This window comes from Aethalodelphis obliquidens, unplaced genomic scaffold, assembly GCF_003676395.1.
Source record: "Aethalodelphis obliquidens isolate GAN/ISIS:26980383/991018 unplaced genomic scaffold, ASM367639v1 scaffold1, whole genome shotgun sequence".
Taxonomy (NCBI): domain Eukaryota; kingdom Metazoa; phylum Chordata; class Mammalia; order Artiodactyla; family Delphinidae; genus Aethalodelphis; species Aethalodelphis obliquidens.
Genome location: NW_020837945.1, coordinates 98,380,430 through 98,393,421, shown reverse-complemented (window position 1 = coordinate 98,393,421; position 12,992 = coordinate 98,380,430). Strand labels below are relative to the sequence as shown.

General features: G+C 36.5%; 1 protein-coding gene across 1 annotated transcript in view; it reads right to left on the bottom strand.

Moving 5' to 3' along the window:
• ZBBX (zinc finger B-box domain containing) overlaps positions 1–10,034 on the bottom strand; it is a 104,358-nt gene extending 94,324 nt beyond the window's left edge. Inside the window, exons 1-3 of the mRNA XM_027112489.1 lie at positions 9,920–10,034; positions 5,788–5,901; positions 3,026–3,116 (exon numbers count right to left, since the gene is read on the bottom strand). Of these exons, the coding sequence (XP_026968290.1) occupies positions 3,026–3,116; positions 5,788–5,901; positions 9,920–9,987 (273 nt within the window). The 5' untranslated portion in view covers positions 9,988–10,034. The remainder of the gene's footprint in view (positions 1–3,025; positions 3,117–5,787; positions 5,902–9,919) is intronic.
• Positions 10,035–12,992: the final 2,958 nt, after the last annotated feature.

The window sequence follows — 12,992 nt, the reverse complement described above, 5'->3', positions numbered from 1 at the left end:
CTCCTATGAAATTACATTACTTTGACTCTATTTCTCCCATTATTTCTCTTCTCAGGCTCCCTTTACTGGAGAGCTGGCAAATTATCTTAGAACTAGCCTGAAAGCCTGCATTTCAAATCTTGGCCCTGACCCTTGATGTGAGCAAGTTATTTAACTTTTTTGATGTTAAATTACTTCATTTGTGGAACTGGAAAAAATAACAACTGCCTCTTATGAGTGATATAAGCACTTAATGAGATATAACAGGAAAAGCACTGTTGACTGGTATAAAACAGATAGTGAATAAATATTCAAGTTCTCTTTGCCTCCATATTCTCTGGGCTTTATCCTTCATACCTGCCCTTTATCCTTTACACCTTTCTTATCCTTTTTATAAATTCTTAGAGAGCACATTTACCCTCTCAGCTTCAATTAACACATGAGAATGCAAACAAAACTCTGAAATCTTTGAAATTTGCTAAGAGAGTAGAACTTAAATGTTTTTATTTAAAAAAACAAGGTAAATATGGATGTGTTAATTAACTCGATAGAGGGAATTCACTCACAATGTATATGTATATCAAATCACCGTGTTGTACACTTTAAATATCTTACAATTTTACTTGCCAATTATACAATAAAGCTGGGAAAAGAAAGTAAGAGAAGGAGGGTAGAAGGGAGGGAGAGAAGGAGGAAGCCAACTATCTAGCTCTAAATCTAAACACCAGAACTTTTCTTTCCAGCTCCTTCATTTTTCTATCTCCTAGGCAATTCATCCTGGAATACCAGTTATATATTTGACTTCTTCTTTTCCTTTCTCACTGTGTTTTGGGTCCATGTTTCCTTTATATTTCTTCTGCTACGTTCTCATTCAGACTCTTCTCATCTGACCTTTTAATAGACTTATAAATAGTCTCTCTGCTTCTATATCAGTGGCCTCCAAAGTAGCATGTATGCATGCCTGAGGGAGCTCGGAAAGGATCAAAGAGAAGAAAAGAAGCATCTATTCATGTTTATATCATCCTTGATTAATTTCCATATTTTGTTTTACAATGAACATGACATATTAGTATGTATATAAATAAATTATATTTATAAGTAGATAAAAAATTCATGGATAGAAAGTCCATTCTCAAAATATATTCTTTTTTTTTTTTTTTTTTTTTTTGCGGTACGCGGGCCTCTCACTGTTGTGGCCTCTCCCCTTGCGGAGCGCAGGCTCAGCGGCCATGGCTCACAGGCCCAGCCGCTCCGCGGCATGTGGGATCTTCCCAGACCGGGGCACGAACCCATGTCCCTTGCATCAGCAGGCGGACTCTCAACCACTGCACCACCAGGGAAGCCCTCAAAATACATTCTTTATTGCTGTGGTACATGATCAAAAGAGTTTGAATATCATTTGCTCTAAACTCTACTTATATAAACTTCAAATGCGCTGGATATTAACAAGATCAACCATCATACATCATTACCTTAAACTTGCTACTCTCCTGCTTCAAAGTTGTCAGGGAATTCTATTCACCCAGTGAAAAAGTCAACACTCCTGAGTCTGGTATTCAGGCCTCCTACCCTCCTGCCCAATCTTATTTCTACTCCCACCTTCTGTAACTCCCCAACCCCTCATGCTTTCATCATCAATTATGAGGTTTATGGGAATGGGCACTATGACTTATTCATCACTTTTCCTTATAAATATATCTAGTACACTCTCAAATATTTGTAGAGCTAAACTATTACTTCCCAAGCACAAATACACTACATGGCAAAAATGACATAGTGAGTTTTCCTATAAATATTTTCATATGTGCATCATCTTTTACATTAGGTAAGGATATCCTTGAGAACAAGGATAATTCAGTATAAGACAAAGAAGCATTAATAAATGCTATTAGTAAATAGCAGGGCTTCCCTGGTGGTGCAGTGGTTGAGAGTCCGCCTGCCAATGCAGGGGACATGGGTTCGTGCCCCGGTACGGGAAGATCCCACATGCCGCGGAGCAGCTGGGCCTGTGAGCCATGGCCGCTGAGCCTGCGCACCCGGAGCCTGCTGCTCCTCAACGGGAGAGGCCACAACAGTGAGAGGCCCGCATACCGCAAAAAAAAAATAATAAATAAATAAATAGCATTAATAAATGCTATTGAATAAATAAATCAATAATCACAGAGTCAGCACTTTTAATATATTATATTTACAACAACATCTAAAGTATGGAACACTGTCTCAGAAAGATAATGAAAAATGCAAAGTGGATTATAAAACTTTTAATGCAAAAATTAAAGAAACATATCTCAGTAAGAGAATGACACTAAAGAATAAAATGCCTTTTCTAAGCCAAAAATGTTAGAAGTGCCAAGATGTCTGTAGATGCCAACTGACCCAATGAAAGTTTAATGACAGGTATATAAAAAAGAAAAAGCTATAGAAGTTAAAACTTACAAAGTCACAGATTTTGTACTAAAGAATCCAGAAGCAAAACAGTTTTCTTTACATAAGGACACTCATTTGCCTTTAACCTTAAATATAATGTAATGTTATATTTTACAATACACAGTAAAGATAAAGCAATTCTATGGCTGGGGAATTTTAAAGCATTTTCCCTTGGGTATCTTCACATATGGAATCAACAGTTTATGAATAATTATTATTCCAGCAGAACATAAATACATTAAATAAATGTGATATAACAAAAAGGCAGAAAAAAGTCTGTCCTTTGTTATATCAAATAAGTTTGCTTTCACCTTAATATAGAACTACATAGTTCTATTTCACATACTAAAAACCAGAACTGAACTGAATGGAAAAATTCAGTTTAGAAAATTCACCTGCAGGTGAATTTTTAAAAATCAACTTTCAGATGAAAAACAAAAACATATCTGAATAGTGAAAGTTGCATATTAGCCCATAAAATATAATTGAAATCCAATAACATGCAAACTTGTTAAAACAAGAATAGGAGGTTCTTAAGTATGGAAGGGAATGCAAGATCTGAAAAAATAATTTATATCTTCTCAGCAAACTGCCTAAGAATCAAATGGTATTTTCTTACCTTAATAACATTTCCTTTATTTCGTGACATCATGCATGATTGATTACCCAATCTGCCCACTTGTGCAGATTTCCAGTGACATCCACTTGACCTTCAATATATATGAACAGAAGACAAAATGTAATTACTAAATATATTTCTCCTTTTAATGAAAACAAATATATTTTCCCTGTTTCAGAAAATGGAAATTCAGTTGTTAACATTTAACAGACCACCACAAAATGAAAATGAAATATCAAGAATGCCACAATATCCTCAGTAATTCTAAAATATAGCTCTGTTATATTTGGAACTTTTGAGAAGAAATGAATAAAAGTGAAATGTCCGAACACAGATGAAGAATTTCATTTTTTAGACATTTACAATGACTAAAGATAGCTTTACTGATTTATAGGAAATGTTACAGATTGTCATGCAGTTTTAAAAGCTAAGTGTTCACAAATGCAAAGAGAAAAAGGAAGCAAAACAAGACCCCCCAAAATTCAGCAGATCTACTATGTGATGAATTCCTATTAAGACTTCAAATTAGCTCCCACAGCAAAAGGTAACAGAGCTTGCAAAGAAGGCAAACTGTTTTGTTTTACAGTTTTCAAAGTACTTTTATTTGAGCCTCACAAAATCTTTTGAAGTCAACAGAGCAGGGAGGCCAATTCCCATTTTAAATAATAATGAGAGAAAAACTTGCCCAAAGCCACAGAAATAATAAATCATAAAACCAAGATTGGATAACCGGACTTTCCGTCTTCCTGACTAGTGACTAGCAGGTTCTCATTCTGGCTGTGACATTTACTATCTGTGTTACCTTAGAAAAGCATTTAACTATTCTGAAAACCCAGTCAAGCTTTAGAACATTTTTGAAAACATCTAGAAAAGGTTCCTCAGCTAATGAAAATTTACTCTTGGGGGCTGATTTCAGGAACTCTGATTCACAGATATATTCATGATCCACTGAGAAGCCCAAACTAAATCCAAATTAGTGAAGGTTTAAAAATTAAGAAAGAGGGCTTCCCTGGTGGCACAGTGGTTGGGGGTCTGCCTGCCGATGCAGGGGACGCGGGTTCGTGCCCCGGTCCAGGAGGGTCCCACATGCCGCGGAGCCGCTGGGCCCGTGGGCCGTGGCCGCTGGGCCTGCGTGTCCGGAGCCTGTGCTCCGCGGTGGGAGAGGCCACAGCAGTGAGAGGCCCGCGTGTCGCAAAAAAAAAAAAAAAAAAAATCTTTAAAAATATAAGAAAGAAAATGAAAAACCAAAAAAAACAATAAAAAAAGAGAACTGGCCATTGGATCATTAGGATAAGAGCAGCAAGATACAGAATAAACTTTGTCACCTGGGATGTACTACATTGAGATGACTTTGATTAAACCAATACTCTGGTTATTAGAAAGGTTGTGTGTATAGCTCATGAATACTTTTTCACAGAGTTAATCTCTAAAGATAAACACTACTAAAACTATAATAAACCTTTGAATTTTCTTTAATGGTTCAGAAGGTACTTTATAGATATTTGATGATCATCATTTTGAATACTAAACAAAAGCAAACTTAATACACAAAGAGTCTGGTAATATTTAGTACCACCAAAAGCATATGGAATATGCCCACTCATTCTCTGTAGGAGAAAGTTATACACTTTTGAAGCCTATTTGAAAGGAGTTCTCCAATGTCTACCAAAATGTAAACTGCCATATACTTTGACCTAAAATTACATGGGTGGAAATTTATCCCATAGACACTGTTATAGATGTAAGCAAAAATATATGTAGAAGCATATTCATGGCAGCATATATAATCACAAAATACTGAAAACTTAATAAAGATATGAGAAATAAATGCTATTATAGCCACACAAAGAAATACTATGCAGCCACTAAAAGAATGAGATCACTGTGCACTGACATGGCAAGAGCACTAAGATATATCAAGTAGAAAAGTAGAATGTGAATCCATCCACAGACTTTTATAGATGAACTCATTTGAAAAATGTAAAAGACATGTCAGATACAAACCTACACACACACACACACACACACACACACACACACACATTCAAACACATATATACATAGGCTTGAACAAAGACAAGACATTTGTGGGAAGAAACATTTTAATTGTTAAAAGTGGTACTACACAATGGGCTGGGAGTCAGCCTAAAGTGAAGAAGAGATAATTTTCATTATATAACTATCAGTTATACTTGATTTTAATTATATTTATGTATTATTTTTACAACAAAGCAAAATGCTCAGTAAAATTAGTACAGATATGCAAGCATAATATTAGAGAAGTCTCATTAATAAAATTTCAGCTAAAGCACACTTGCTAAAAATATTTCAAACATACGTGAGGGTCTGAATGATTCTTATCTGTGTGCGTGTTAACCCCTGCCCCCCAAAAGTCTTTTAATAAATAAAAATGCCCTACACATAAACTGGCAGTCTCCTATTCATGGCAATTTTATGGGAGCAAAGGGCAAGTTCTGCATTGCTGTCCTCAACATTCCAGACTATAACTGGTTCAGAAGAGGAATGTAAGAAGAGAAATAAGAACATGTAAGACCAAATAAGGTTCAGAGGAAAGGGACACAAATAGAAAAAGTAGGGGAAATTTAATATCGCTTGTTCATCAGGAAAAGCCAGAAATGATTCATTCAGGACAGACAGTCATTGGAATGACAATAATATATAAAATAGTTCTTGACATAAGGACTTCAGTTTATAATAAAATTCATTTTATTCCTCTAAAATCCTCTAAAAATGTCACCCACCCTCTTTCTTCCTTTTCTTTGCTCCTTGTTGCTTGGAATTCTTGTAGTTTCTTTTCCATCTCTTGGTTCTCCAACTCTAACTGCACTTTCTCCATTCTCAGTTCTTGAGCATTTCTGGATAAGATTTAAATGCAAAATGTTCATTTGGGGTAAACAAACAAACCCCCCAAAAAGAAAAAAAAAGGCAAAGTAAGTTTATATTATGGCTTGCCCTTAATTAAAATTATGAATAATAAATATTGAAAAACTATTTTAACTACTTCCTTTGTAGTCTTTGAAATATGGTTTCTAGAGTTAGCATTTGCCTTCAATTAATATTCTCCTGAAGCAAGGTATCGCTCCAAATCTTAGACTTTTGTTTTATTACATTGTTAGAGGTCTCAAATCATAATTCATGTTATACATGAGCTATGTCTTTATATATGTACAAATATCCATGACACACAAATAGAAAATAAAATAAAAATTATTTTCTAATTTTCATACTGTCCTTAAAGGATTCAAGTATTAATACTTTGAATCATAGTGTTTAAAATAACTATTCTGTATGGGCAGAATACACATTTTTGCTAAATTAATCATCTTGGAAAACTTCAATAAATTTCTACCTTTATGCCATGTATGTATAATACAAAAAGAGAAAGAGAGAGAGAGAAAGAGAGAGAAGGGCCTGCTTGGAGCCTATTAGGAAGAAAACACCTATCAAGGGTTTTGGAACAGGACCCATCAAAGGGATAAATGGGAACTGAGCCAAGCATCACCTATTGTTTCCACTGAAGGAAAGCAACAAGAAGAAAAGTTTCTGAGGACAGAGCAGAGCCCCCTTACAGATTCCTGTACAAGAGCTTTCGTAATAATATCTGAAGTTCATCAAGCTTTTGACACAAGCTATTTTCTTCATTCTACAATTCTGGTCCCTTGTCAGCATTAGTCACTGAGTCTCTCTTTCAAGAAGTAAACCAACCTAGTTCTCTAGCTTTCATTCTCTATCATGAGTTTAAATCTCTTCCTTCATTATTTCATTAGTGTCTTATTATAATCAAGTAGTGTGGTCTACTTGGGTATGTGTGCCATGGCAAGGAACCAGAATAAGAATAATGAAGATAAGAGAGGGAAATAATTGAGAGGTGGTGAGCAATCCACCAAAGAGCAAGCAGGCCAAAGATATGTCCCCAGGTGGACAGTCCAGGAAGATATATGGAAAGCGACAGGAGGCGAAAACTGTCTAGAGCCTTCAGAGAAGCTGATGAAGATATTGAGAGAGAGAGGCATTATTTTCATTTTATCTGTTCCCCAAGGAGTAATTCAGCCCCTACTACAAACAAGCACTGTCATAAGTGATAGGATGTGAGACCCAATGGAGCTTCCATTATAGACAGGAACGTAGACAAGCGTGAAGGTAATTGAAGTATAGTATAATGGTGTTTTCATTGGAGAAGTACAGGGAGATACCTAAGCACACAGAAAGGGCACATACCCAGCCCATGGGGCCATAGGAACAGTAGCTGGTGGAAGTGAAGACTAAGCTGAGTCCCAAGGGATGAAAGGACTTAGCCGGTCAAAGGGAAGTGGTGAGAGCAGTGTTCCAGGAAGAAAGAAAAGTGTGGGTACAAGTAGAAAAGAGTGATGTGTGGGTCCAGGAACTAGAAGTTCCATGTGCCCAGGCATTAAGTGCAGGACGGGGAGAGTGGCAAGAAATGGAACTGCTGAGGTGGACAGTGGCCAGATTATGAAGAGCTGTGTAGGCCATAATGAGGAACTGGGATTTGTATTCTATGAGCAATAAGAACTTTTAAAAGGTTTTAAGAGAATTGAGACTTGATAATACTTGTACTTTAGAAAGATCACTCTGGCTGTATAATGGAATATTAATCAGAGGGTGTAAGGCTGAGAACAAGGCAGCCAGTTAGGAGACTATCTCAGTAATCCTAATAACAGAGAGACTCTGCTGGTCTGACTGGACAGAGACAGTGGAGAGAAAAATGGGAACATTTGAGAAATATAAGAAAATAGAATTAACTGGACTTGGAGACTGACCAGAAGTAGATGACTGACCAAGGAAGGGACAAGGAAGGAACCTGAGATAATCCCAAGAGCAACCAGGAGGCCAGTGATGCCATTTCCTGAACTAATTCACTCTGGGGTGGGCTGGGGACACAGTTCAGGATTAGTGGCCCAAAGTCTCAGTGGCCCACAACACTTTCCACATGGTCTCCAGAGGAAGAGTTCAAAAGCACACATGTGATTGTGTCACTTGTTTGCTTATAAAACTTTTGATGTTTTGAAAGTCCCCACTACAGTAGAGGAAGGGGGTGCGACTGAAGAAAAGCAACTGGCCTACTGACCAAGTGGTCAAGTTGACGATGCAATTCCGTGGGTCTGGAGCAAGACAAAAGATTCTTCCTGGAGACATCCTTAGACACAGAGCCAGAAGGGCAACTAAAGTTGATCCCACAGGGACCGTGTCAACACAACAAATCCAAGAGGCAGAAACAGCCCACAGAAATGGTGTGGAGGCTGGAAAAGAGTAGAGAGGAATTGGAGAACACCAAAATGTAAGACAACATTAAGACAATTACTGAGACAATGTCAAATAAGAAAGACTTGGAAGAAGGAAAGGGCAAGAAAAGAAACTCCAGAGCAATTACCATAGAATGGGTGTTCCCGCCCTAGTTTCTATGGGTTGTGGTTCATGGGTGGACCAGGGAGACATGCAGGCCAGGGAACAGTGATTCCCCCTCATCTCCAAGATAAATCCCAAACTCCTTAGTGTGGCATACAAGTTAATTTATTAGCTACATGACTTGCCATTCTCACCAATTTTGTTCTATAAATCTTAGTGAACTGGATATGTCTGAAAGTCCCCAGACTATGTGTCTGTGTGCCTTTGAACAAGTTTCACCCAGTAACTACCCAACTAACTGCATCTTTCAGGCAAAGCTTGGAGACCTCCTCACCCCTGGCCTAGCAGTTTGGGCCATGTTCTCATAGCTATCTGTGCTTTAATATCACACCATGTTTCACACTACTTTGTAAATGTAATTTTACTTATTCACATTCTCCAAAAGCTACCTGAGGGCAAAGATTATGACTTTCTTCTTTTGTACCCATTGTTCCTTAGCACAGTGTATAGACTATGTGTACTTAACAAATGTTTGTTGGATGAATGTTTATAGATATATACACACAGACTTAAAACATATCACCAAAATGCATTGTCCCTTCTCTTTTTGCATTAAAAAAGTAAAATTAGTAATACTAGCAATTGGATAGCTCCCCTCCCTACCAAAAACTAGTAAACCTAATAATGATAATGCCATATAACTTTTTCCAGTTGACAAAATGCTTTTCCACACAGTATCTCAAAAGTAAAGGGAGAATTAGGAAAGCTCTGAAGACACTGAGTACCCACAGGACTATTTATCTGGATCAGGGAACTCAGAAACTAAAATTAAACATTGACAGTCTGCCCCCAACCCATGATGGCTGGCCCTGAATCATATTTGAGAGGAAGGCCTTGGGAATTCCCAGTAACTCTAGATGATCTAAAAGGGAAATGGTATATTGAACCTTCTGGTACCCCTGCCATGTCCTGAAATTTCCAGGATACCCAGAATTGCTTGAATCAGGCCGAATGCATCTCCAAGGCAATCTAGGACAGAAGATACCTGTCCTGGGAAAGGTGAATTCAACATAAAGTCCTTTAAAGATGCAAAGTGCGAGGGTAGTTAGTGATTTCTATTCCCTGTTTAAAGGTCTCGTCTCTCACTTTTACAGTCTCCCTAAATTTCAATTTCTTTCAGTTTCTTCAGGGTGATTCTTTTCTAATTTTGTATAAGTGTTACAAAAATATTTGTAACTTTCTGTTGTATTGCTTCAATAGTTGATGAACCCAAGTCGCATAGATTCTTGTGTCATAAGTATTTTTAGTCCTCATTTTTAAACCATTATAGATTTATAATATTTCAAACCTACTCTCTTAAAATAGAGCAATGTGAAGAAAATGGAGATGAGAATTCACAAAATTTTATTTCAACTCTAAACAGCCTCATATGAAAAGAATACTTTAAATTATAAAATACAGAAACTTTAGCAACTATTCTATTTAAGTAATAAACACATATGCACTTACTTATATTTTAGCTTTACAGAATTTCCAGCTTTTCCCCACGGAAGAACCACAAAATCTTTGGTGTTCATGATTACTATCTTAGTATTGTCTAAAAATTATTGTGATTTGTGGAAACTTCTGAAAAAGTAACAAAGGCAAAAGAATTATGTCAACATAAAGTGGTTAACGTTACAAATTTGAAAATACATATAACTCAGGAAAATTTTTAAACAAGAAAACATTATGAGGGAAAAAATCGAATCAATGGTTAAACAACAAGAAATTATTATAAATGATAAATGTATTATGTTATACAAATATTTATATGCTAATATAGTTATAACTATAACATATCTGATGGAACTAAAATTTTGCCAATAATTATATAGCAAAAGACTGTGGAAACTGAAAGTGAAGAATGAATTCCTTAAGACAAATAGAGCACATATTCTGGCTCTTTCTATGATTAAGATTATAACAATATATATCAGGTATTTGTTCCCAGCCAAAAATAATATCCAAAGCTAGGTAGGTAGTGAAAAGAACCTTAGAAACACAATCCAAACTCGAAAACCTTTTTTTTTTTTTTTTTTTTTACATATACGGTAATGTAAAATGAGAACGAAGGTATGCAATAATTACCCAAAGGCATTCAAGTATACTCATTTATCAAAGAAAAATTTAATGATGCTCTTTGCCTAAGATCAAAAATTAGCATATTTAGAAAGAATTTTTCAACAAGAAATGAAACAAAAAAGATTTTTTGCCTAACTCCAAGTTAGCCAGAAAATTAAATTATTCAGAACACCCTATTTCCTGAGTATCCCAATTACTCACGGTTCTACAATAATTTACTCTGTAATGCTGAACTGCTGAATCACATGCACAACTATTAGATTTTTATATGAATAAAAATTCCTAAATTCCAAACACTCTTAAATATGAGGCAATATAATAGAGTCCATAGTCATAAATGCCCAAACCATTTGATACCGTCATTTTATATATGTGCTCCCATGTGCTCATAACCCCTATAAATATTTATTAAGGCTCTGCTATATGCACAGCACTGTACTGAGAGACATGAAGGAGTCAAGGCCCAAGGAGATCTGTTCTCTGGGCTCAAATAGTGTAGAGTCAAATACGGCATATAAGACTTATATATCAAAGCCATAAAACAAGGTAGGAATTACAAAGGCTATAAAACTTACAGATATAAGAGGGGAGCAAAAGAAGAGAATTCAAGCTGGATAGCACTTAAAGTGGGGCTTTAAGGTGAAGGGGGTTAATATATATAAAGATATGGATGGGATGAATTTTCCTCACTGCTAGAAGAAAACAGCTCTTGAATGGAGGGGGAAAAGTAGGTGTAAACTTGTAGGCTGCGGCCCAATAATGGGTGACATTAAATCCCAAGTTAAAGAATTTGGAATGTGTTCTGTAGCTAATGAGAATCACTGAAACTTTTAGAAGAACAGGAAATAAGCCTAGAAGGTATGCTCAAAGACTTAAGCAGAGAAGACATAAGAACAGGAGTAATCAAGTGTAAGTCTACTGTGACATTAAAGTCAACACAATCGAATGAATCGAATCTCTGGGAGATTATTTTACAATTCCAATGATGCAACCACTGATCAAAACATTTTTGGAATGCCTCTTTTGAGACTGTCTGCAGAGTCCATCATATATCCAACAAACACACAAATCTACTTTGCTATACCTCATTCAAAACTAAAAATGATGGTGGCCAGCAGAAGCAACTACTTTGTTCACTCAAATCTAGTTTCAAATTACTCTACCTCCAGAAATCAGATTTAGCCTGAAAGGGTAGATTTTTAATTCCTTAGAGGAAATTCTAAGGGAATTTATTCTCTGAAGAGAATTCCAAAATGGAATTATACAAAATAATTTTATACTGTAAGTAATGTAATGGCTGCATCATAGGACAAAGTATATTTGTGCCTTCAGTCAACAGTTATTTAGCTGCTCCTTTGTGAGCCCTATTGTGGGTACTGAAGTTACAATGGTAAATAAGACATGGTGTCTTCCCTCAAAGGACTCACAGTCAAGGGGAAAACACACAAATAAAGACAATACCTTGCGACATTCTGAAAGAAGAAAGTACTTAGGGGAGATGTCTAACTCAGACTCATTTCTCAACCACCAAGTCCTGTCTCTCAAAGCTAAAATCAGTGTCAAAGAAAACCAAAGATACCACAGGAATGAAAAACAAAATTTGGTTTGCTTCTGCCCCTTCTCTGTAGATAAAACCTTTGTCTCATTTCTATCAGAGACTACAAAAGGCACCTTTTAAAAACTTCTAGGACATAGAGTAACAGAGAGTCTATGTATCCCTTTTTGATCTAAATCAGGAAATCCAACAGCTGGACACTCATCTACTGTCAGTAAGTTTTTCGTGAAAAGTTCCATAATGTTATCATTACCATTATCATCAAAAATTAAAATAGGGCTTCCCTGGTGGCGCAGTGGTTGAGAGTCCGCCTGCCGATGCAGGGGACGCGGGTTCGTGCCCCGGTCTGGGAAGATCCCACGTGCCGCGGAGCGGCTGGGCCCGTGAGCCATGGCCGCTGAGCCTGCGCGTCCGGAGCCTGTGCTCCGCAAGGGGAGAGGCCAAAACAGGGAAGGGCCCGGCAACCAAAAAAAAAAAAAAAAAAAAAAATTAAAACAAAAGAATCCCCAAAGTTAATATGTCTGACTAATTAAAATAACTTAAATTGCCTTAACTTCATTTATGCATTGAGATATACAATTTTATATGTGTGTGTACATTATGCATAAAGCTGAACTGATACACAAGGACTGAAATGAATGAAAGAAAAATCTGTAAATTTCATTAGGATGAGATGATTCAGATTTATAGCTCTGCTGATAATGTGATTTAGCCAATAAATAGCCTTATTCAGGGGGCATTTCACTTCACTGAATGCAATTAGTAAGGTTTCTTCTCAATTAAATGTTTTATCAAGCCACAAACAAAGGCCAATTTTCTTGCATGAAGAAAAAAAGGAAGATTATAATTGTGAGTCACGCTCTTCTGCCTGTTTCCTTTCCTGAAACCAACAGAGAATTAGTC